The sequence below is a fragment of the Microcaecilia unicolor genome, chromosome 11 (genome assembly GCF_901765095.1).
Source record: "Microcaecilia unicolor chromosome 11, aMicUni1.1, whole genome shotgun sequence".
Taxonomy (NCBI): Eukaryota; Metazoa; Chordata; class Amphibia; order Gymnophiona; family Siphonopidae; genus Microcaecilia; species Microcaecilia unicolor.
This window is the reverse complement of record NC_044041.1, coordinates 14,411,084-14,432,674: the sequence shown is the minus strand read 5'-3', so window position 1 is coordinate 14,432,674 and position 21,591 is coordinate 14,411,084. Positions and strand designations below refer to the sequence as shown.

At 45.4% G+C, this 21,591-nt stretch overlaps 1 protein-coding gene across 1 annotated transcript in view; it reads left to right on the top strand.

The window, feature by feature from the left end:
* Positions 1-21,591, top strand: part of LOC115479719 (acyl-CoA dehydrogenase family member 11-like) — an 82,988-nt gene that overhangs the window by 41,117 nt on the left and 20,280 nt on the right. Inside the window, exons 7-12 of the mRNA XM_030217860.1 lie at positions 1,771-1,917; positions 4,738-4,832; positions 5,171-5,270; positions 7,017-7,157; positions 7,517-7,609; positions 11,853-11,960. Coding sequence (XP_030073720.1) covers positions 1,771-1,917; positions 4,738-4,832; positions 5,171-5,270; positions 7,017-7,157; positions 7,517-7,609; positions 11,853-11,960 — 684 coding nt within the window. The remainder of the gene's footprint in view (positions 1-1,770; positions 1,918-4,737; positions 4,833-5,170; positions 5,271-7,016; positions 7,158-7,516; positions 7,610-11,852; positions 11,961-21,591) is intronic.

Genomic DNA, 21,591 nt, shown 5'->3' with positions numbered 1-21,591 from the left:
AAAAATGTGTGGGATAAACATAAAGGAATCCTATTCAGAAGGAATGGATCCTCAGAAGCTTAGCGGAGATTGGGTGGCAGCATCGGTGGTTGGGAGGCGGGGCAAGTACTGGTCAGACTTCTACGGTCTATGCCCGAAAATGGCAAGGATAAATCAAGGTCAGGTATACATAAAAAGTAGCACATATGAGTTTTGTTGGGCAGATTGGATGGACCGTACAGGTCTTTATCTGCCGTCATCTACTGTGTTACTGTGTTATTATGTAATGTGATGTGATTATTATTGATGATTTGTTCAATTTACAATTAGCTAAAAAAAAAAAAACCCTCTAGCTCCCCTGAGACTGGCTGTTGGTACATCAGGTTTGAGGTGGCCAGGTACCATCTAGGAAGGTCACAGAGATCTAGATTATCACAAAGCTCTGTGATTAGAATGACGAGGAAGGAGTGCAGTGTGTTATCTGAGAGGGGATCTTGTATTCTTATTAACCCAAGATGGAAGAGTACAAAGGACAAAAACTGCCTTGGACAGCTGGTATATAACCTTAATGATGTACACTGGAATAACTGGGTAGACTAAATCGGTGAGTTGATCATTATCTGCTGTCATCCACTATGTGGTAGATTGCGTTTCATGATGATAAAAGTACATTTCTGGTGACTACAAAAACAATTTCGGTATTAATGTCATTTTTCTCATATTCTTAACTGAAACTGGACAGCTTATATCAAACTGTCTTGAGGCAGTGTTCAAAGTTTGTCTATAGAACTGGCAGGTCCATAGGCACTTTAAAAACCAGCTTGCAGGCCTGTTGGTATCAAGGTGAAAACTCTGGAGCAGACAGCATGCGTAGTTTCCCTTACACAGCTTCAGTTGGGTGTGAGGGAGGCAGAAGGAGTTTTAGAAGGCATCTGCTCACAGAACACCTGTTTGTGTATGGAAACTCCTTCTGAAAATTGTCTCCTTAGTGTTCAGTCTATATTATATTCATAAGAGAGAAATGCCCTTCTCTTTTGGACTCGGACATCTTTATGGTTGAACATTTTTATTGATGACAATTCTTAAGAAAGTACATCTGACAGTATGAACACACATGGCTTCCAGAGTAAACATTAAAACAAATTGATACATTCCGTCATCAAAAACGTTTATCATTTTATCCCCCATCCACCCCTCTATAATATGTTTCAATCATTTTTATTGATGGTGAACAACCCTGACCCGTAAAGAACCTCAAGGATACAGAAACTAAAATGTCCTGTGAGTCCATCGAATACCACAAAAAGGCAACACCATCAACCTTTGTTCTGTCCTTTATCTGCTTTCCCTTGTACCCCCCTCCCCTAACTTACCCCTACATCCCTACCCAAACTCTCTTCCTCACCCATCTGCCGCTGTTGCCGTATCTAACAGTGTCTTAAGCATTTAATATCCTGCTCCGTGCCACCGCCATTAAGGAATCCCAAAATGGGGCCCAAGTCTGGCAAAAGATCTCTCCTCTGGGCGTGGCCAAGTCACCCACTGCTCTACGTTCCAAAGAACATAGAAAAATCATCCTCGCTCGCCAGTGGGACAGTAATGGGCAATCTGGTGTGATCCACAAACTCAAAATGACCTTCTTGCCTAGCAGTACCGTCCGTTTAAGAAACGGGCGCATCCCTTTAGGAGATGATTGGGACAAATGGAACTTATCAAATAATAGTTGCGGTTTCCGCCGCCAAGTAATCTTCCACAGACATCTTTAAATTTGGTATTGTTTCTTATTCCTAGGGGACCAAAGGGCTGTCACTTTTCTGTCTGAAGATTCAAAATGAAGGGAAACTGAATGGCATTGAAGTACAGAAGCTAAAGGACAAGCTGGGGACACGGCAGGTGCCAACAGCTGAACTGTTGCTGGATGGAGCCAAAGCATTTCGGGTAGGCAGTTAAAGAAACATATATTCTTTTGTTTAGATAGTTCTTTACTCTTCAGATCCTCCCACTAGAGCAGTGGTTCTCAACCCAGTACTAAATACCCACCAGGCAGTCAGGTTTTCAGGATATCCACAATGGAAATGCATGAGAGACATTTGCATGCACTACCTTCATTGTATGCAAATCTATCTTGTGTAGATTCATTGTGGGTAGCCTGAAAACCTGACTGGCTGAATGTGTCCTAAGGATGAGGTTGAGAACTCCTGCACTAGACAAAGTTAGACAGAAGTCTTTGTTCAGATTACAGGTAGGAGGAGGTGAGATACTGATTAGGGGAATAACATTCATCAGAAGCTTAGGTAAACTGGTAAAGAAGTGCTGAGGAAGGTTCCTCTCCCAGTACACTGGAACTCGACACTGGTGTGGTTGACATTGATTCAAATCCTCTTCAAGGCTTTGGTGTTGATACATCCTCTGCAGACTGTGAATGGTTCTCGAGTACCTGATTATTTTGAGCTTCAACATCAATGCTAACAAAGCAAGAGCTTTGTGTTGAGAAAAGAAATGCTTCATCCATTCCTCAAACTTGTTCATGAGCTGCTCCATAAAAGCTGCCATAGATGAAAGCAGGGGCATTGCAGTCCTCCTGAATTTACTTGAGGTGTATTGGGAGCTAGGTCTTGTATCAATGGAGGCTGTCATGCCCCCCCTCCCCCTCCACAGGTACCATGGAGGATGAGTGGTCCTCACATCAGATGCACTTCAAGAACACCAGTGATCTTAGTGCCTTAGGGCTGTCCTCTAAAGGTGCTCGATGTCAGTTCTGCCTAGCATCTGTGTCCCTCAGTGCTGATGGGGATGAATCCTCTCTCTTCCTTGAGAGGGGATTGGACAATGACCAGTCCCATTTACATCTGTCGATGCTCGGTCGAGAGTGATTGAGACACTCTTGATAACAAATGCATCCCTGATGTTCAGTGCAGCTCCAAGAACCACGGAGACAGGTGCTTCCTATGCAGATGGACCAGACTTATCAGCACCAAAAATTTGTTTGCACTGCTTCTCACAACCATGGATACCTCTTTTTGACAGTTGTGAACACAGAAGGCAATGTGAGGGATCATGTTTGTTTATTATACAATTTACTATGGGGCTCATTTTCGAAAGAGAAAAATGTCTAAAAAGTGGCACAAAGCAGCATTTGGACATTTTTCTCACAAAAACGTCCAAATCAGTATTTTTGAAACATGTTTTGCAGACGTTTATCTATGCCAGTGATGGCGAACCTATGGCACGCGTGCCAGAGAGGGCACACAGAGCCTAGGGCTGAAACTTAAATGTTTTGGTCTAGTCTTGTCTTTAGAACAAATGCACAAAAGGTGCCCTACATGACCAGATGACCCCCCCCTGTAGTCCCTCAGTGTTCACTGACCCCCTCCTACCCCCCAAAAATGTGAATAAAAATATTACTTACCAACCTCTAGGACAGCCTCAGATGTTTAAGTCAGGTCTTTTAGAGCAGCGTGCAGGTACCTGGAGTAGTCTAGTGGTCGGTGCAGTGCACTGTAGACTGATGGACCCAGGCCCATACCTCTCCCTACCTGTTACACTTATGGTGGAAACTGTGAGCCCTCCCAAACTCACCAAAAACCTACTATACCCACATATAGGTGCCCCCTTCACCCATCAGGGCTACTGTAGTGGTGTACAGTTGGGGGCAGTGGTTTTTTGGTGGGTTTTGGAATGCTCAGCAGATAATATAAAGGAGCAACGGTGATATGTGTACCTGGGACCTTTTATGTGAAGTCCACTGCAGTGCCCCCTACGGTGCCCCACAGCTCTGCTGGGATGTCTGTGTGACCAGTCTACTAAGAATGCTGGCTCCTCCTATATCCCAATGGCTTGATTTTATGCGTTTTTCACTTGGACGTTTTTTTATTTCAAAAATGGACCAAAAACATAGCTATTTTGAAAAAATAAAATAGACGTTTTTCTGTTTCGAAAATGGCTGTATTCCCCACTTGAATTTTGGACGTTTTGAGCAAAACGGCCAAAGTTGGACTTAGGTGTCATATCGAAAATGTCCCTCTAGCTAAAAATGTATTAGGGCCCCAGGCATTGCAGGCACCAAGAATGAGTTTCCATTATGGATATGGTCCTGTTGCACAGGGAGCACTTCTTAAAGTCACAGGGAAATTTTTTCCTGGGACGTGTCCTGAGAAATACCTGACTAGGTGCCCTAGAACAGGGGTAGGCAATTCCAGTCCTCGAGAGCCCCACGCAGGTCAGGTTTTCAGGACATCTAAAATGAATATGTATGAGATAGATTTGCATACCAAGGAGGCAGTACATGCAAATCGATCTCCTGCATATTCATTGTGGATGTCCTGAAAACCTGACCCACCTGAGGCTCTCGAGGAGTGGAATTGCCTACCCCTGCCCTAGAACTACCGAGGCCAAAAGAAGGCCATTGAAAAAAGAAAGGAAACAGGTTTTTCAGATGTTCCTAACTAAAGTGGCTGACAGTGACAGGACATACACAAAAACCAGAACTGGCAGAAAACACCTTCATTAAACCAGACAAGAATTGACAGGGAGCACCGGGGAAAATGGCACATGTCTAGTTATCACGGAACAGCGGTAGGCTGCAAGGTGCGTACACAAGAGCAGAGCGTTCTCTCAAGAGCTGTTCCTGCATAGGACTCCATCAGCTGACATCACCCACATGTGAGAAGATGATATCCTGCTTGAACTCAGAGAGCACAGCTACTTTCTGGGTATTGCATGTATCCTTACCTCTCTTTTTAAATTTTCTTCCTTTAGATTTCAGATGAAGGACGTGGAGTGGCTGCTATTGCTAACATGTTGACTATAACTCGGATTTACAATACCATCTTTGCTGTTGCAAACATGAGGAGGTGAACACCTGAAGGATCAGCCTCTGTGCACTGGGTTCCTGTCAGCTCATGGAAGAATAGTTCAGTTCATCGCACCCAGCAGAGATGTACCGGGGGATCATTGGAACTTTTCAGTAGTTGGGAAGGGAGGAGGGCTAACTTGGGATTCCCCTACAGTGAGGTTCTAGGTAAAACTTAAAGCCCTTCCATAACACAGATGAGTCTGGAGTTCAGGATCTCATGCATTGCTATTCTAATACAAGAGATACAGAGTTAGTAGGGGGTGGGAACAGTGGCAGAGAAAAGTTATATGCCAGCATGTTATAACTAAATGACATGTACTTGGTTTATACCCATAGGATGATTAATCTAGCAAGAGAGTATGCAAGTAAACGTTTTGCATTTGGGAAGTTCATCAAGGATCATCCATTACACATGCAAACCATGGCCCGCATGGAGGTAAGAACCCGATGCTAGTGAACAGTAGAAATGAGTGCAAGCATTCACAGTATTAGCAGTTAGAAAGACAAGTGTTTTCCCTACCGACAAGACGTTTTTATTGCAAGACTTAACAACCCGTATTATATTAGTGCAAGCTTGGCAGAGCAATTATGGTGCTCCATTTATGCACAGGGAGTTCGTTCCTTGCATTTTTTCATGATTGAAGTTCTCCTACAAGTTGCAAGATGCCCAGTTACGGCTTGAAGTCCTTACAGTCATCTAATACGTGAATGTGCAAAGCATACTGACTGTATTTCTTAACCTTCATTTTAGGTGCCTTACATGTGTGATCATTTCTTAATATACCATTTGACAACCAACGCAAATTTTATAGAGCGGTAACCTTGGGAACCTCTATTGCCCATGATGTCACTGCCAGGAGCACTTATGAGTATTACAAAGAGGCAAGAGAATACTGGAGAGTTACACTACTTCAGTTCGGAAATAGCCAGGGCTTTTTTTGGAGGGGGTACTTGGGGGTACTGAGTACCGGCACCTTTTCTGTTGTGTGCTAAAATTGACCCATGGACCCCCAAGTTTTAATGAAAGAGCTGAGGCTCTACACACCAGTTCTGCCTTGTCATACATTCTGTGACCGGTTGCAAGGGACTTGGCTATTGTGGGATGGGTCCCTCAGTGATTACCCCACCCCTGAAGAGTGGCCTAGCATTTGAGTACCAGCACCTTTTTTTACTAGGAAATACGCACTGGCAATAGATAACAGAAAATATCGATCAACATTTTAGAAATAGACAACTGGAGCAATAGACTGCAAAGCTGAGAAATACTGTGGCATTCTATAAGCTTCCTCAGTGAAGCTGCTTCCCTTTTGTGTACTTTAAGAATGGTCCTCCACTTTGGTTGTTAAGAACTCTACCAAAACCCTCATCCACACCCTTGTCACCTCTCGTTTAGACTACTGCAATCTGCTTCTTGCTGGCCTCCCACTTAGTCACCTCTCCAATCGGTTCAAAACTCTGCTGCCCGTCTCGTCTTCCGCCAGGGTCGCTTTACTCATACTACCCCTCTCCTCAAGACCCTTCACTGGCTCCCTATCCGTTTTCGCATCCTGTTCAAACTTCTTCTACTAACCTATAAATGTACTCACTCTGCTGCTCCCCAGTATCATTCCACACTCGTCTTTCCCTACACCCCTTCCCGTGCACTGCGCTCCATGGATAAATCCTTCTTATCTGTTCCCTTCTCCACTACTGCCAACTCCAGACTTCGCGCCTTCTGTCTCGCTGCACCCTACGCCTGGAATAGACTTCCTGAGTCCCTACGTCTTGCCCCATCCTTGGCCACCTTTAAATGTAGACTGAAAGCCCACCTCTTTAACATTGCTTTTGACTTGTAACCACTCGCCTCCACCTACTCTCCTCTCCTCCTTCCTGTACACATTAATTGATTTGATTTGCTTACTTTATTTTTTTTTGTCTATTAGATTGTAAGCTCTTTGAGCAGGGACTGTCTTCTATGTTTGTGCAGCGCTGCGTACGCCTTGTAGCGCTATAGAAATGCTAAATAGTAGTAGTAGTAGGGAAAATGCCAGAAAGAAATATCCATTTTAACTCGAAAGGTATAAAAAAAAATTACAAGACGTGTTTGTGAATTCTCCTCTTTTTGTGGTTTATTACAGACTATAAGAATGGTGTTTTATATGTATTTGGCAGTGTTTTTCATTCTTTGTGTCTTTGTACACAGGTTCAGACTCGTGGTGCGTTTCTCTTGCTGATGGAGGCAGCGAAGCTGCTGGGATTAGAGGAAACCAATATGACAACTGAACAAGACCAGCACGTCCTGCGCCTGCTGATTCCACTCGCTAAACTTTATACTGGCAAACAAGTATGGCAGGAGATTAGGAATGAAAATTGAAGGGGGCTGTGCCATATTATAAGCAGTGGGCAATGGGGGTGGGGGGGGGAGGGATTTAGGATTTATCTCAAGCCTTTTTCAGTTGTAGCTCAAGGCAGGTTACATCCGGGTACAGTAGATATTTTCCTGTCCCCATCCGTAGTGCTTACAATCTAAGCTTGCACCTTAAGCTTTGGAGGGTTAAGTGCCTTGTATTTGTAGGGCATATCCTTTTTCACTTGTCACATTTCTTGTTGGTCACAGAGTGGTGGCTTTGAATAGTAGCAGTATTGCTGTATCTTCAGGTGAAAGATTTGGCTGTATGAAGTGTAATGCTTTCTGTTTGACAGGCAGTTTCTACTATCTCAGAGGGGTTGGAATGCTTTGGAGGGCAGGGCTACATGGAAGATACAGGCTTGCCAGCCATTCTCCGGGATGTTCAGGTAATAAGAAGTGTGAAAACTCTGTTTTTGTGGCGGTATTACTTTATTGATTGAGTGTTTTTATGGAAACCACTTAGTAGTTATATGGTATATAAGTTTTTACAGACAAAATTCTCATTATAACATTATAAGGTAATCAAACATATAAAAGGCAAGTGACCGTACTCACTTGCAAATGCGCAGTAGAGACTTCCCTCTCTGTCCCGCCCCCGCGTCAAGACGTGATGACGGGGGGAGGGGGGCGGGACAGAGAGGGAAACTGCGCGGAAGGGGAGGGAGGGAACCGCTGACGTCGCTACCGCTCCCCCCCCCCAAGGTAGCCGCTACCGCCCCCCCCCCCCGGAGTCGCCACCACCCCCCCTTCACCCGGCCCGGGCCCTCTCTTCGTTATTCAACTTACAGCAGCGCCGAAACAGCAGCAAGCAGCTCAGCTTCAGCTCCCGTCGGCCTTCCTTCCCTGCCTGTGCCCCGCCCTCGCCGACGTGACGTCACACGAGGGCGAGGCACAGGCAGTGAAGGAAGGCCAACGGGAGCTGCAGCTTGCTGCTGTTTTGGCGCTGCTGTAAGTTGAATAACGAAGAGAGGGCCCGGGCCGGGTGAAGGGGGGGAGGGGGCGACTCCGGGGTGGGGGGAGGGGCGGTAGCGGCTATCTTGGGGGGGGGAGGGGACATGGGAGGTCTCAGAAGGAGGGGGGGCCTTGGAGCTGGGAGGGCTGGACTGAAGGGGGCCTTCCAGCTGGCTGGGAAGAAGGCACGGGGGGGGGTGCAAGGGGCCTTGGAACTGGGAGGGAGGGAATGGGGCCCCTTACAGTTGTGAGGGAGAGCAGGGGGCCTTGGAACTGGGAGGGAGGGAAGGGGGCCTTGGGAGCTGGGGGGGAGGGCCTGGGGCCTTGGAACTGGGAGGGAGGGCGGGCAGGGGGCCTTGCAGCTGGGAAGGGGGGAGGACTGGAGCCTTGGAGCTGGGATGGAGGGACAGAGGGGGCCTTGCAGCTGGCAGGGAAGGAGGATGGCAGGGGGCCTTGCAGCTGCAACGGGAGGGGGGCCTTGGGAAAAAAAACATTCCAATACGCGCCCGTTTTAACGGGCTTAACGGCTAGTAAAACAATAAAATGAGAACCTGCTCTCATGGGTGTCAAACTACACAAATACAGGTATCAGAGGATAGTGATCATAATTATGAGAAAGCCTTCTGAGATACTGGCAAAAAAGTTGCATAGTGGCGATTTGCTGAGTTGCTAAATCACTGGTGCACAGTATGCAGAATAAAATCATTATGAACAATTATGAAGGAGATTAGAGCACAAGGCTTTATCCCTTGTGTCTCCTACTATGGAATTCAAGAGAATTCAAGAGAATTAAGAGAATTCAAGGTAGCCGGAAAGAATATTATTCATCAAGGTAAGCTGGTTTCTGCTTGCGGGGGAAGGGGAGAAGTGCAAGGATTGCTCAAGGGAGCTTGTGGGTTTTCAGCCCGGGTTCCTAGTCAGTGTTGGCAATGGCAAAAAGAGAACTACTTGTTGGTGTGAAAGATGCAAGCGCCATGGAGGCTCCAGTGGAGTGGTTGAAGCACTGCTGGAATTCAGGTGAGTGTGGAGAGGCAAGAGAATTATTTCAGAGGTGATGTTGACCTGAGAAGATACTTCTGCTCTCCTGCCTATGCAAAGCTGCATTCCCCTCACAGATTGTAAGCTCTTTGAGCAGGGACTGTCTCTCTTTGTTAAATTGTACAGCGCTGCGTAACCCTAGTAGCGCTCTAGAAATGTTAAGTAGTAGTAGTAGTAGTAGTAGAATGAGGCCATTTTATATTCTTCTGTTCCCACTCCTTCTATGGTGGTCAGTCTTGTAAGATCCCTAGCAGAGCTTAATGCAGGCAGCATTTCAGTACCAATGGAAGTCCCTATATGCCTTTAATGTGAACCCCTGGGAGCAGGGAATTCATGTAAATGAATTTGTACTGTTGCTTCATAAAGCATTTTTATGAAAGAGGCTACAGAAACCACAAGTTTCTAAACGTCTTTTGCCTCCCAGTTCCAAGATTGAGACCGCAGCTCCTAAAAGACCATGCTTGCACCACCTAGAGGACTGGGACTCCCCGTCTGCTGCCTTTTTTCCACATACTGAATTTGGGAAAGACATTAGGAAAAGTGCTCCTTCTGTTTTGCACCCCCTCTCCCCACTCTTGAAGAACAGTCAAGTTATACCCACTGTTGCGAAACAATGGATTTCTAAGCCTGTGAACTGTATTAATTATTTTATGAATGCATTCCTCTTGTTTGGCCAGCAGATAGTGACTGTCTTTTTTTTGTAAAGCTGCTACAGAAGTGACAGTTTTTTCCCTCCTAGCTGTGAGGTAATCTTTAGTCTCAGATAGAAAGATCTCTTCACGGAGGCTCAGTGAGCAGCTATATTTCCTGAACTCCCCAGGTGCTACCCATTTAGTAACAAGTGTTAGATAGTTTTAATGTTGATCCTTGCTTTGGTTATCTGTTATTGCTTGCTATACTTTTATTTACCTAGTTTTTTGTTTTTTTTCAAACGTTCACAGTTTTACTGTAACAATAAACCTATTAGTTTATTGACTCTGCTGTCCTGGACTGACTAAGAATCCTGGCAGTTTGTCTTTTGGTGTGTGGGTCTTTCTGGGAACTGTGGGACCCCTGGGATTGTGGCCCCAGTAGCCTTAGAAACCACTGGGGAATTAAGTTGCGGGTGGAAGACTCACCCAAAGGCAAGCGTAACCCAGCAGGTGGGAGGATGGGTATGCCAGAGTAGAGCATGTGCACAGGTAATAGTGGGCCTGAGCAGTGCTGGGGCAGACTCTTTAGGTGACCACAGGGTTAATCCCCCCTAGATGGGTACTAGGCGTCCTGTGACACCCACCCTGGTACATTGTGTTCTTCTCATTGTATTCTTTTGTGTTTCTTCTGCAAAAGTAATAATGTTTACATTTTTACATCCTTTCTAACTTCTTTATGAATATCCAAAAATTTTCCTTTTTGAAAAACGGAATTTCATCGCTGTTTTTTTTTTGTTGTTGTTACATTTGTACCCCGCGCTTTCCCACTCATGGCAGGCTCAATGCGGTGGGCAACGGAGGGTTAAGTGACTTGCCCAGAGTCACAAGGAGCTGCCTGTGCCGGGAATCAAACTCAGTTCCTCAGGACCAAAGTCCACCACCCTAACCACTAGGCCACTCCTCCACTCCACAAGTATTGCAACTTGAAATACTGAAAGGCTTAGTCTTCATAGTATTCGTTTTGGAAAGAGCTCACAACAGTTCTCTGCTTCCATATGCTGGTTGACAGGCATAACCCACAACTATCTGGTCTGGTCTGATGGGACTAAAGGAAAGAAAATTAATAAGCCATAATGTTTTCTTATTTTTACAGATTAAAAAATTCTTCCAGTACTTATTTGCCAGGGCTGAACTGTGCTTGCTTTGTACTCCTTCCTTTCTCACCCAATAATTTGAAAAGATAAGTAATTAAATCTAAAATCCAAAGCCAAGGTGGTGGAAGTATACAAGTGCATGTCTTCCTTAACAAAAACGCACCACCCACCCATGTAACGTTCTCATTCTCTACTTCAGTGGTTCTCGTAACAGTCCTCAGGCCACACCAGCCAGTCGGGTTTTCAGGATATCTGCAATGAATGTACAAGGTAGATTGGCATACAAAGGAGGCAGTGCCTGTAAATCTATTCCTTGCATATTCATTGTGGATATCCTGAAACCTGACTGGCTGGGTGTGCACCAGGGACTGCGTTGAGAACCACTGCTTTACATCCCTTACCCTACTCAAATGCAGTCTTCTGTCCTCCGTTACTGCTGCTTTCTTTTTCCCGTTTCACTTCCACCCTCTCATTCTTCTCATAGTAGTCCTACTGCTACCTTTCAGGCTCCAACTGGAGCTGCTGGTACATCTTTTCCTCCCTCCCAGGTGCTGAAGACACTTCTGCTTCCTCCTAGGCCCACATTGCTTACTGTCATAGCTTTGTTACACTATTTCTACTCCACGTTCTGCATGGCCAGCCAGCTATGCCGGCTGCTTCCTCCTCTCAGCTGGACAAGAATTATTTAGGTTTGCTTTATCCATTCGGTAGCAGTCACTGCAACCAGCAGACATCATTTTCAAAAGCATGTTTCTTGAATTTGTATTTTATAAAGTAAAAATAAATTCGAATCATGTTAGTTATATTGGTAAGATGATTTGGGGGTCTGACGTAGCTATGTCTGCATGACCTAGGTGCTGACGATCTGGGAAGGCACTACCAACATTCTCTCTCTGGACGTCTTACGCGCTGTTGCCAAAAGTGAAGGACAAGTGCTGGTTAGCTTCTTTGCTGCAGTTCAGGTGAGTCCACTTCAAATCATTCTTTATTCACTCCATTTCTGACTCTTGACTGTAATGTTTTGCATAGCAAATCCTATAGATAGGCTTAGGACTTCAGCTGGGCAAATTTCCTCATAGTAGATTGGATTGGATTTATTGATTTGTATACCAGTATATACTATTTGTGCCTAAGTGGTTTACAATTTAAAAAAATCATCCTATATAATAAAACGCACCTCCCAACGTTCTGAAGCCGAGAAAGTGAAGCCTTCAAGCCTTGAAGCATTCCTGCAACGTTCCGGAACTACGCTCTGTAAGGCTCCATCTCCTCAATTGACGACACTTAGTTCCAGAATGTTGCAGGAATGCTTCAAGGCACAGAGGAGACACACTCGCACCCAGCAGTCTCACTCTCTCTCTCACACACACACACACACACACACACACACTCGCACATTCACTCTCTCTCACACACAGTCAATCTCACAATACTCTCTCAAACATACACACTCTGAGGAAAACCTTGCTAGCGCCCGTTTCATTTGTGTCAGAAACGGGCCTGTTTTACTAGTACATAATAAAATACTTTGTCGAGCTACAACAATTACATCATCCTTTATAAATCAGAAAATCTATTCAGCATTGCCTAAATAGTAGGGTCTTCAAAAATTCATGGAAGGCACAGTAAGAAGAAAAATCAGAAAAATATTTTGCCCAGCTGTTTCCTAGCAATGGTAGTAGTAGCATTTGGCTCTATAGCAGTATGAAGTTGCTTACCTGTAATGAGGGTTCTCAGTAGACAGTAAGGAAAGGCGATGGTAATGTTCAATAGATCCATCTTGCTAGAGCTCCCCCTCAAGCTCAAGAGAAGCCTTTTCTGGCATCTCCTGAGTAGGTGCATTCATTCCTGTGCTAAGCTAAAGACCCCGATCCCCTTCAGTCAATACCTTAGCAATTAATTGATAGTATCACTTTGTATTTACACTAGTGGGGAAGGAGGGCAGGTAAGTAGCTACATTTCCCTGCAGCAAACCCTCGTGGTAGGAAAGCAGCTTCACTTTCTCCACAGACAAGCAGGAAAGATGCAGGTACGTTTGATTGCGAGTCCCAAGCTAAGGGTCGTTCCGTAGCGTCCCACAGATCAATCCAGAGACTTGTGGGTTGTGTCCCTCTACCAGCAGGTGTACCTAACATTTGACTAATATTTGTTAACCTTCATATCACATATAAACTAACACTTACATGTACTTCCAATTGTGTTGTTTATTACAAACTTGTGAATTCTAATTATAAAAATGACATGAATGATATTCTATCACATATGAGTTTATCTTGTTGGGCAGACTGGATGGACCGTGCAGGTCTTTTTCTGCCGTCATCTACTATGTTACTATCTTAATCACCTCATCAGGCACAAGAGAAAAAGAAAACAAATGTCCTTAAACAAGTTCCTGCTGCTTAATTTCTAACAATCCATAACATCCATAGTCCGTTTGCAGTCTGTAGCTTGTAACTCCACTTGTAACAGTCCTAATCACGCTGTTTTGTTGTTATAAATCCAATGTCTGAGAGGTTTCACCAATCTTTTGGAATGAAGTAGGGCATCAGACGTCAATGTCTCTAAGTTCTTATTATCAACCATGTGTTTCTTTTCTGGTCCCAACACTGGCCGTGTTTCCTAGTTCACTTCATCAGGAGACCTTATGCAATAGGCAATACATGCAAATTACCAAACTTGCAAATCTCTTCAACATTTTCCAAATTCATTATTATACACATACCTTAATCAACCTCGAATTCCTGTTAGGCACACCACAGAAAGTTACAGCTTCCGGTATGTTAATGTAATTTCCTGTAATGCATGGATTAGAGTTTGGCAAACCCACCTTTTATATAGACATTAACAAGGGCCAATCAATTTCTTTATTGAGCTCATTGGGCTCAATGGTATTACAATTATAGATTAACATTTGTTCTTTGCGTATCAGCTGTCTTTCTACGCCACCCCTTCCCTTCTGAACATGAAAGATAACTACAAATTGTAAATCTTGAATGGAATGCTCATGCGCTAACCAGTGATTCACTAGAGGCGTATCGCGTTTCTGTAACCGAGTATTACTTAAATGCTGGGCAATATGCATCTTTATCTTACGCGTAGTTTCCCCAACATACCACAATTGACAAGGGCAACGAATCCCATAGACAACATTCTGTGTGTTACAATCTGTTTTGCTCTTCAAGTAAAACTGCTTTTGAATTTTGCCTTCCTGAATTCGATTTGTGCATATCGCATGTTTACAGTATACGCATTTATGGCACTGCCCATGCCCTCCAATGTCTTCACTGTTCACCGATCGATTAAATGATTTTTTAAATAACAACTCCCCCATATTCCTCTCCCTTGTGCAGGAGAACCTAGGCTTTTCCGTTAAACTTCCATGTAGGGCTAATATTGGCCAATGTTTCAAGATGATTCTCTGAATCATTTGCGTTTGTTTATAATATGATAAAACACAATTAATATAGCTGTTTTGATTATTACTTCTTCTTCTCTGCATTAACCAGTACCAGTACTGTTGGGTGTGTGTAGCTTGCTTATATAGGCTGAACTTATTGCTCTACCAGGATATCCTCGCTGTTGGAATCTATTTGATAAATCTTGTGCCTGCTGCACAAAATGAGTCTCATCTGAACACAATCTTTCTATCCGCATGAATTGCCCTATGGGGTTACTTTCTTTCAGTTGGCGAGGATGATGGCTTTTAAAATGTAGAATGGTATTTCTGTCAGTAGGCTTATGATATGTACTAGTGACGAATGTATTTTGATCATACACAATATTTATGTCTAGAAACTGCACATTTTGACCAAACACCTGCATTATAAATTTAATATTAGGGTCACTACCATTCAAATGTTTTAGAAATAAATCTAATTCTTCGTTTGTACCTGACCACACTAGCAGCATGTCATCAATATATCTTTTCCATGTAACAATTTTTTAACATACTGTGAATTATTAACATATTTTGTTTCAAACTCTCCCATCTAGAGGCACGCCACCGTGGGGGCTGCTGTAGCCCCCATAGCGACTCCTCTAATCTGCAAATAATACCGATCCAAAAATACGAAATAATTTTTCTCTACTATAGATGCCATCTGCAATAATAGTTGAATCTTAGCTGCGGATAAATCCTGTGTTAATAGAACTTGTTTAATAATTTGAAGGCACAGTTTCTGCAGGATACTGGTATATAAAGATACCACATCTAGTGTTACCATAATAATCGGTTGTTCTTGAGCTATCCCCAATTTGGGTAAAAGATCCAAGTTATCATTAGAATTGTGATAAAGGCTCGAATAAAGATCCTATGCCCGACACAATCAGACGTCCCGGAGGGTTGTCCAAGGACTTGTGAATTTTTGGTGTAAAATATATACAGGGAATACTTGGATTTTTAGTTGTGATGATTCCTTCTTCATTAGCTACCTGTAGCATATTAAAAACCAGAACAGAATATTCTGGTGTGGGGTTGCTTTGAAGTCGCTGATAAAAGGTTCTATCTTGACGATGCGCTTCACCTACATATTGTTCCTGATCTTGGATTACTACCCCACCGCCCTTATCTGCCCGGGAGATTATTATAGTGCAATCATTTCTCAAATAATTCAAGGCCTTTCTCTGTGTCCTAGTTAAATTGTGTTGACTGCATATCTGTTGCTGGTCTATATTTTCCAAATCCTTTAACACCAATTTTTGAAAGGTTTCCACTATAGGATCATTAAATCCAGGGGGAACCCAAACTGAAGGCACTTTATACCTAGATGAAAACGTGGCTTCTTGATCTGTGGAACCTTGATCAGTATTTAAATTGGTTTCTGATCCATTGAAGTAGCTTCTCAATTTTATTTTACGAAAAAAATTTTGTAAATACAAACGCACTTCAAATGCATCATACAATGCTGTAGGAACAAAGGATAATCCTAACGATAACACTGATATATGGTCCTGAGTTAATGTTTTAGATGATAAATTTATAACTGCACTTATATCTTCTTGCCTCTGCAACCTCTGAATTTGAGGTTGATTAAGGTATGTGTATAATATTGAATTTGTAAAATGTTGAAGAGATTTGCAAGTTTGGTAATTTGCATGTATTGCCTATTGCATAAGGTCTCCTGATGAAGTGAACTAGGAAACACGGCCAGTGTTGGGACCAGAAAAGAAACACATGGTTAATAATAAGAACTTAGAGATATCTTTTGTGTGACGTCTGATACTCTACTTCATTCCAAAAGATTGGTGAAACCTCTCAGACATTGGATTTATAACAACAAAACAGTGTGATTAGGACGGTTACAAGTGGAGTTACAAGCTACAGGCTGCAAACGGACTATGGATGTTATGGATTGTTAGAAATTAAGCAGCAGGAACTTGTTTAAGGACATTTGTTTTCTTTTTCTCTTGTGCCTGATGAGGTGATTAAGATAGTAACATAGTAGATGACAGCAGAAAAAGACCTGCACGGTCCATCCAGTCTGCCCAACAAGATAAACTCATATGTGATAGAATATCATTCATGTTATTTTTATAATTTATAATTAGAATTCACAAGTTTGTAATAACACAATTGGAAGTACATGTAAGTGTTAGTTTATATGTGATATAAAGGTTAACAAATATTAGTCAAATGTTAGGTATATTGAATGTTACATGATTAATTATGGAGTATTTAACCCAGTTTGTGGTAAAAGGTCTACCAGCAGGTGGAGAGAGAGAGAACCTCCGAGGTTTGCTGTATGTGGACCTGGGCAGCCAGGTAAACCTCCGTATTCTCTCTATCTAGCAGGTGGAGCTCTGGTTTGATCTGGCTACTGGTGTCCTTTGGGCCTAGTTTAGCAGAGTCAGGGGTTGAGTGGATGTTTGTAGCTTCTGGTGTACACCTGGTGGTGCCAGGTTCCTCCCGGTCTCCTCCTACCTTTCCTCCGTCGCCCGGGGCTGTGGGCCTGATCGGGTGCTGCCTTTCTCTCTTGAGTAAACAACAACAACAAAAAAAAGGTAAACTTTGTTTTTGTTTAATCATCTGGAGGAGCTAGACGGGCTGCCGAGTCTGTTTGAGGGGCAGGCGTTTGTGGAACATGTCAGTGCCTTCTGAGGCGGCTAAGCACTGCTCCCGGTGTGGGGGCTGGAGAGCAGCGTCGAGGGAGTGTGAGTCGTGCCGCCGTCAGCCCACATTGGGTGTTGAGTGCGACGGGGGTTCCCCTCAGGCGTCTGGTGAGTCGGAAGCGCAGGGGATAGTTTTGGTAGTTTCCTCGGGGCAGTTAGTGCAGCGGGCGCCATTTTTTCCTCTCAGGCGCGACCAGCTCTGCACATGGCTGTTGACAGACAGGAGGCACAGCGTGCTTCTGTGATACAGGCTCCGATGGAGGAAAGCAATTTAGAGGGAGCAGGGGAGTCCCTTTCAGTTCCTTTTCCCCCGGATTTTGTTTTATTAATGCACAATGCATTTCTTCTGAAGAAGTCAGGAGCTTCTCTTCAGGCAGCCCCGTCTCTTCCTCAGCAAACTTCAGTTGCTGCAGCCTCTAAGTCTTTCCTGCCAAAACCCCAGGTGGAGATTTTGGATCCCGAGGAGCTATCTGACACACATGGCCTGGTTTTGTCTCTGGCTCTCCCTCAGAATCATTGGATTTGGCAGATGAGGTCATCCTGCCCTCTAAGGAGGGGGATGACCCAACGGCTGCCTGCCTTTTTCGCAGGGAAGAGCTTCCCTCCCTGATTATTAGGGCTTTTGAGGTTTTGGCTATTTCACCCCCTGAATTGTCAGGGGGAACAGGTCCTGTCCCCTCTGTTATGACTGGCACCAAATGCCCACCTTTTTCCTTTCATGTGCATGAGGCCATGAAAATCCTTATTTCGGCGCAGTGGGCTTAAGGTGCTAGAGCTATGTTGCGTCTTTACGCGCTGCCTGCTGCTGACTTAGACTTGCTGAAGGTTCCTACAGTGGATTCATTAATCACAGTGGTCACTAAGAAAACCACTCTCCCTGTGGAGGGTGGCACGGTGCTCAAGGACCCTTAGGATCGTAAGTTGGAGACTTGCTTGAAGCTGTCCTTTGAAGTAGCGGCCCTTTCCCTGCAAGCTTCAGTTTGTGGCTCCTATGCGGCACGGGCATGCTTATTGTGGGTACAGAAAGCTTCCTCTCTGGAGAACCTCGTGGCTGTTTTGCTGTCCTTAGAGTCCGGTTTAGCCTTCCTTGGGGATCTTCTTTATGATCTTTTGAGGGCTTTGGGGAAGGAGGTTTCCCTAACGGTCACCGTGCGTCGCTGGCTGTGGTTGCGACATTGGGCTGCAGACGTGGCCTCTAAGTCACGGCTGGCAAGGCTTCCTTTTAGGGGAAAGCTTTTGTTTGGGACAGACCTATAACAGATTGTGAAGGACCTCAGTGACTAAGGGCCAGCGCCTTCTGGAGGACAGGTCCAAATTTGTGCGACTGGCGGGACCTAGACCTAAGTTTAGGAATACACGTCGTTACTATCCAGGTCGCGGGGCCTCTTTTCAGAAAGCAAGGTCTTCTCAGAGACCTCAGCCCTTTCGAGGTGACAGGCGGGCCTTCCTTTCCGGTAACAGAAACCAGCCCGCAGCCAGGTCCGCCCAATGATGGGGCCCTGGTCCATCTCCAGCTGGTTATTGGGGGCAGGCTGTCCCTATTCCTGACGGAGTGGACCAGGGTAACATCCGACGGATGGGTCTTGGAGGTTATCAGAGACGGCTACAAGTTGGAATTGGCTCATCCGATAGTAGACTCATTTCTGGAACCTCCTTGCAAATCTCCTGCCAAGGTGTGGGCAGTTCGTCACACCCTCCTCAACTTACAACGACTGGGAGCCGTCCAGCCTGTACCCCCAGCAGAAAGAGGGTGCGGTCGATACTCCATTTATTTTGTGGTGCCAAAAAAGGGTGGTTCTTGGCAACCCGTCCTAGATCTCAAGTGCATCGACAGGTCCTTACGGGTTCGGCATTTCTGCATGGAAACCCTCCACTCGGTGATCGCAGCAGTACAGCCAGGGGAGTTTTTGACGTCTCTCGATCTCAAAGAGGCCTATTTACACATTCCAATTTGGCCTCCCCACAGGCGTTTTCTTCGCCTTGCATTGCTCGGTTGTCATTTTCAATTCAAAGCGATGCCCTTCGGCCTAGCCACAGCACCTTGGACTTTTTCCAGGGTCCTTGTCGAAGTGGCGGCCTATCTCAGAAAGGAAGGGATTCAAGTCCATCCTTATCTAGATGACTGGCTTGTGTGGGCGTCTTCTTTTGAGGAGAGTCAACGGGCAACCGACAGAGTGGTCGGGTTGCTTCAGTCGCTTGGTTGGGTGATCAACTTCCCAAAGTGCAGCCTTGCGCCCTCCCAGATGCTGGAATACTTGGAAGTGTGCTTCGATACCCGAACAGGGATAGTTTCTCTTCCTTCAGCTTGAGCATAGCGGTTGCAGTCAGTTACAAGCTGTTTCAAACTCTGAACCCGCGGGCTTGGGACTATGTACAAGTTCTGGGTTCCATGGCCTCCACCTTGGACGTGGTAAAGTGGGCCAGAGCTCACATGCGCCCCCTGCAGTGGCACCTTCTGAGCCGTTGGTCTCCGCTCTCAGAGGATTACGAGGTTCGGTGCCATGTTTGACCCGTCTACACACAATCATGCACTGGTGGTTCATTCAAAAGAATCTGGTGTCGGGCATTCCTCTGCAAACCCCGGAATGGAAGATCGTGACCACGGATGCGTCGCTGTCTGGTTGGGGGGGGCTCATTGCCTCCAATAGATGGCCCAGGGCATTTGGACCTCGAGGGAGGCGTCTTGGTCCATCAACCGCTTGGAGTTGCGGGTGATTCATCTGGCCCTTCGGGAGTTTCTGTCTCTTCTCTGTGGTTGCCCATTTTGAGTTCTCTCGGACAGTGCGACGGCGGTCGCCTACGTGAACCGTCAGGGGGGGCACCAGGAGTGCACCCCTAGCGTGCGAGGCGGCCCTGAGCTGCCATTGGGCAGAGACTCATCTCTCTCTTGACGGCGGCTCATATAGCGGGGTCACAGAATGTGCAAGCGGACTTTCTCAGTCACCACCAGTTGGAGCCGGGGGAGTGGACACTCTCCCCTCTGGCCTTTGATCAAATAGCTGCCCATTGGGGGATGCCAGTGATGGACTTAATGGCCACCGCATTCAATGCGAAGGTTCCCCATTTCTTCAGCAGGGGAAGAGAGCTGGGCTCGGAAGGCATTGATGCTCTTCTACAACCTTGGCCCAGAGGCCTGCTCTATGCCTTTCCCCCGTGGCCTATGGTGGGCAGGTTACTGACTCGCATTGCCAGTCATCCCGGTCGAGTGATCGTGGTGGCCCCGGATTGGCCCAGACGTCCCTGGTATGCGGATATGGTCAGGCTCCTGTTCGATTGTCCTCTCCAGCTCCAGGCGCAGGATGGTCTTGCTGCAGGGACCAGTCATGATGGAGGATCCCTCCCCTTTTAGTCTTACAGCCTGGCCCTTGAAAGGGCGTAGTTGAGAAGGAAAGGGTGTCCGGACGCGGTTATCGCTACGATGCTTCAGGCTCGGACAAAATTCACCTCGATAGCTTATGCTAGGGTGTGGCGTACCTTCGATTCATGGTGTGCAAGTTCGGGATTGTTAGCGGCTTCAGTATCAGTTATCCTCATGTTTCTTCAGGAGGGTGTACAGAAATCACTGTCGTTGAGTTCTCTCTTAAGGTGCAGGTGGCAGCTCTGGCATGCTTTAGAGGCTCTTCTCAGGTATTTGGAGGTGACGAATTAATTTCGTCTTTCTGACCATCTCTTCATCCTTTTTGGAGGCAGTAAGAAGGGTCATATGGCTTCCAAGGCCACCATAGCCCGTTGGGAGCGGGAGGCCATCACTTCGGCCTACATGGCATTGGGCAAGCAAGCCCATGCGCAAATTTGTGCTCATTCTACAGGAGCTCATGCTTCCTCCTATGCAGAGTCCCATTTGGTTTCTCGGGAAGATATCTGCAGAGCCGCTACATGGGCTTCCATATGTTCACTCGTCATTATCAAGTGGATGTAGCAGCTCAGCAGGATGGCTCGTAGTTGATTTCTGCCGGGTTGGGGGTGTCCCGCCCTACTTGAGGACTGCTTGGGTACATCCCACAAGTCTCTGGATTGAACTGTGGAACGCTATGGAAGGAAAGATTAATTCTTACCTTATAATTTTCTTTCCGTTAGTCCCAACAGATCAATCCAGAGGCTCCCCCTCCCCCCCCCTGGATTTACTGTGCGGTTTTGTTTCAGTTGGTTAGTTTTTTCGGGTTTCCTTGTTCTGAATGTTCCTTCGTTTGATTAAATAATAAAAACAAATAAATTTGGAAGTGGTGGAAGTATGTTGGGCATTTGGTCTGACAATGTCAGGAAAGTTTTCTGTTGTTTCCATTCCACTGCTTTGGTATCGTTCATACTGAGGTTTACTTGGCTGCACAGGTCCACATATAGCAAACCTCGGAGGTTCTCTCTATCTCCACCTGCTGGTAGAGGGACACAACCCACAAGTCTCTGGATTGATCTGTTGGGACTAATGGAAAGAAAATTATCAGGTAAGAATTATTTTTTCCTTATATGAATGTTATTCTCCAGTGT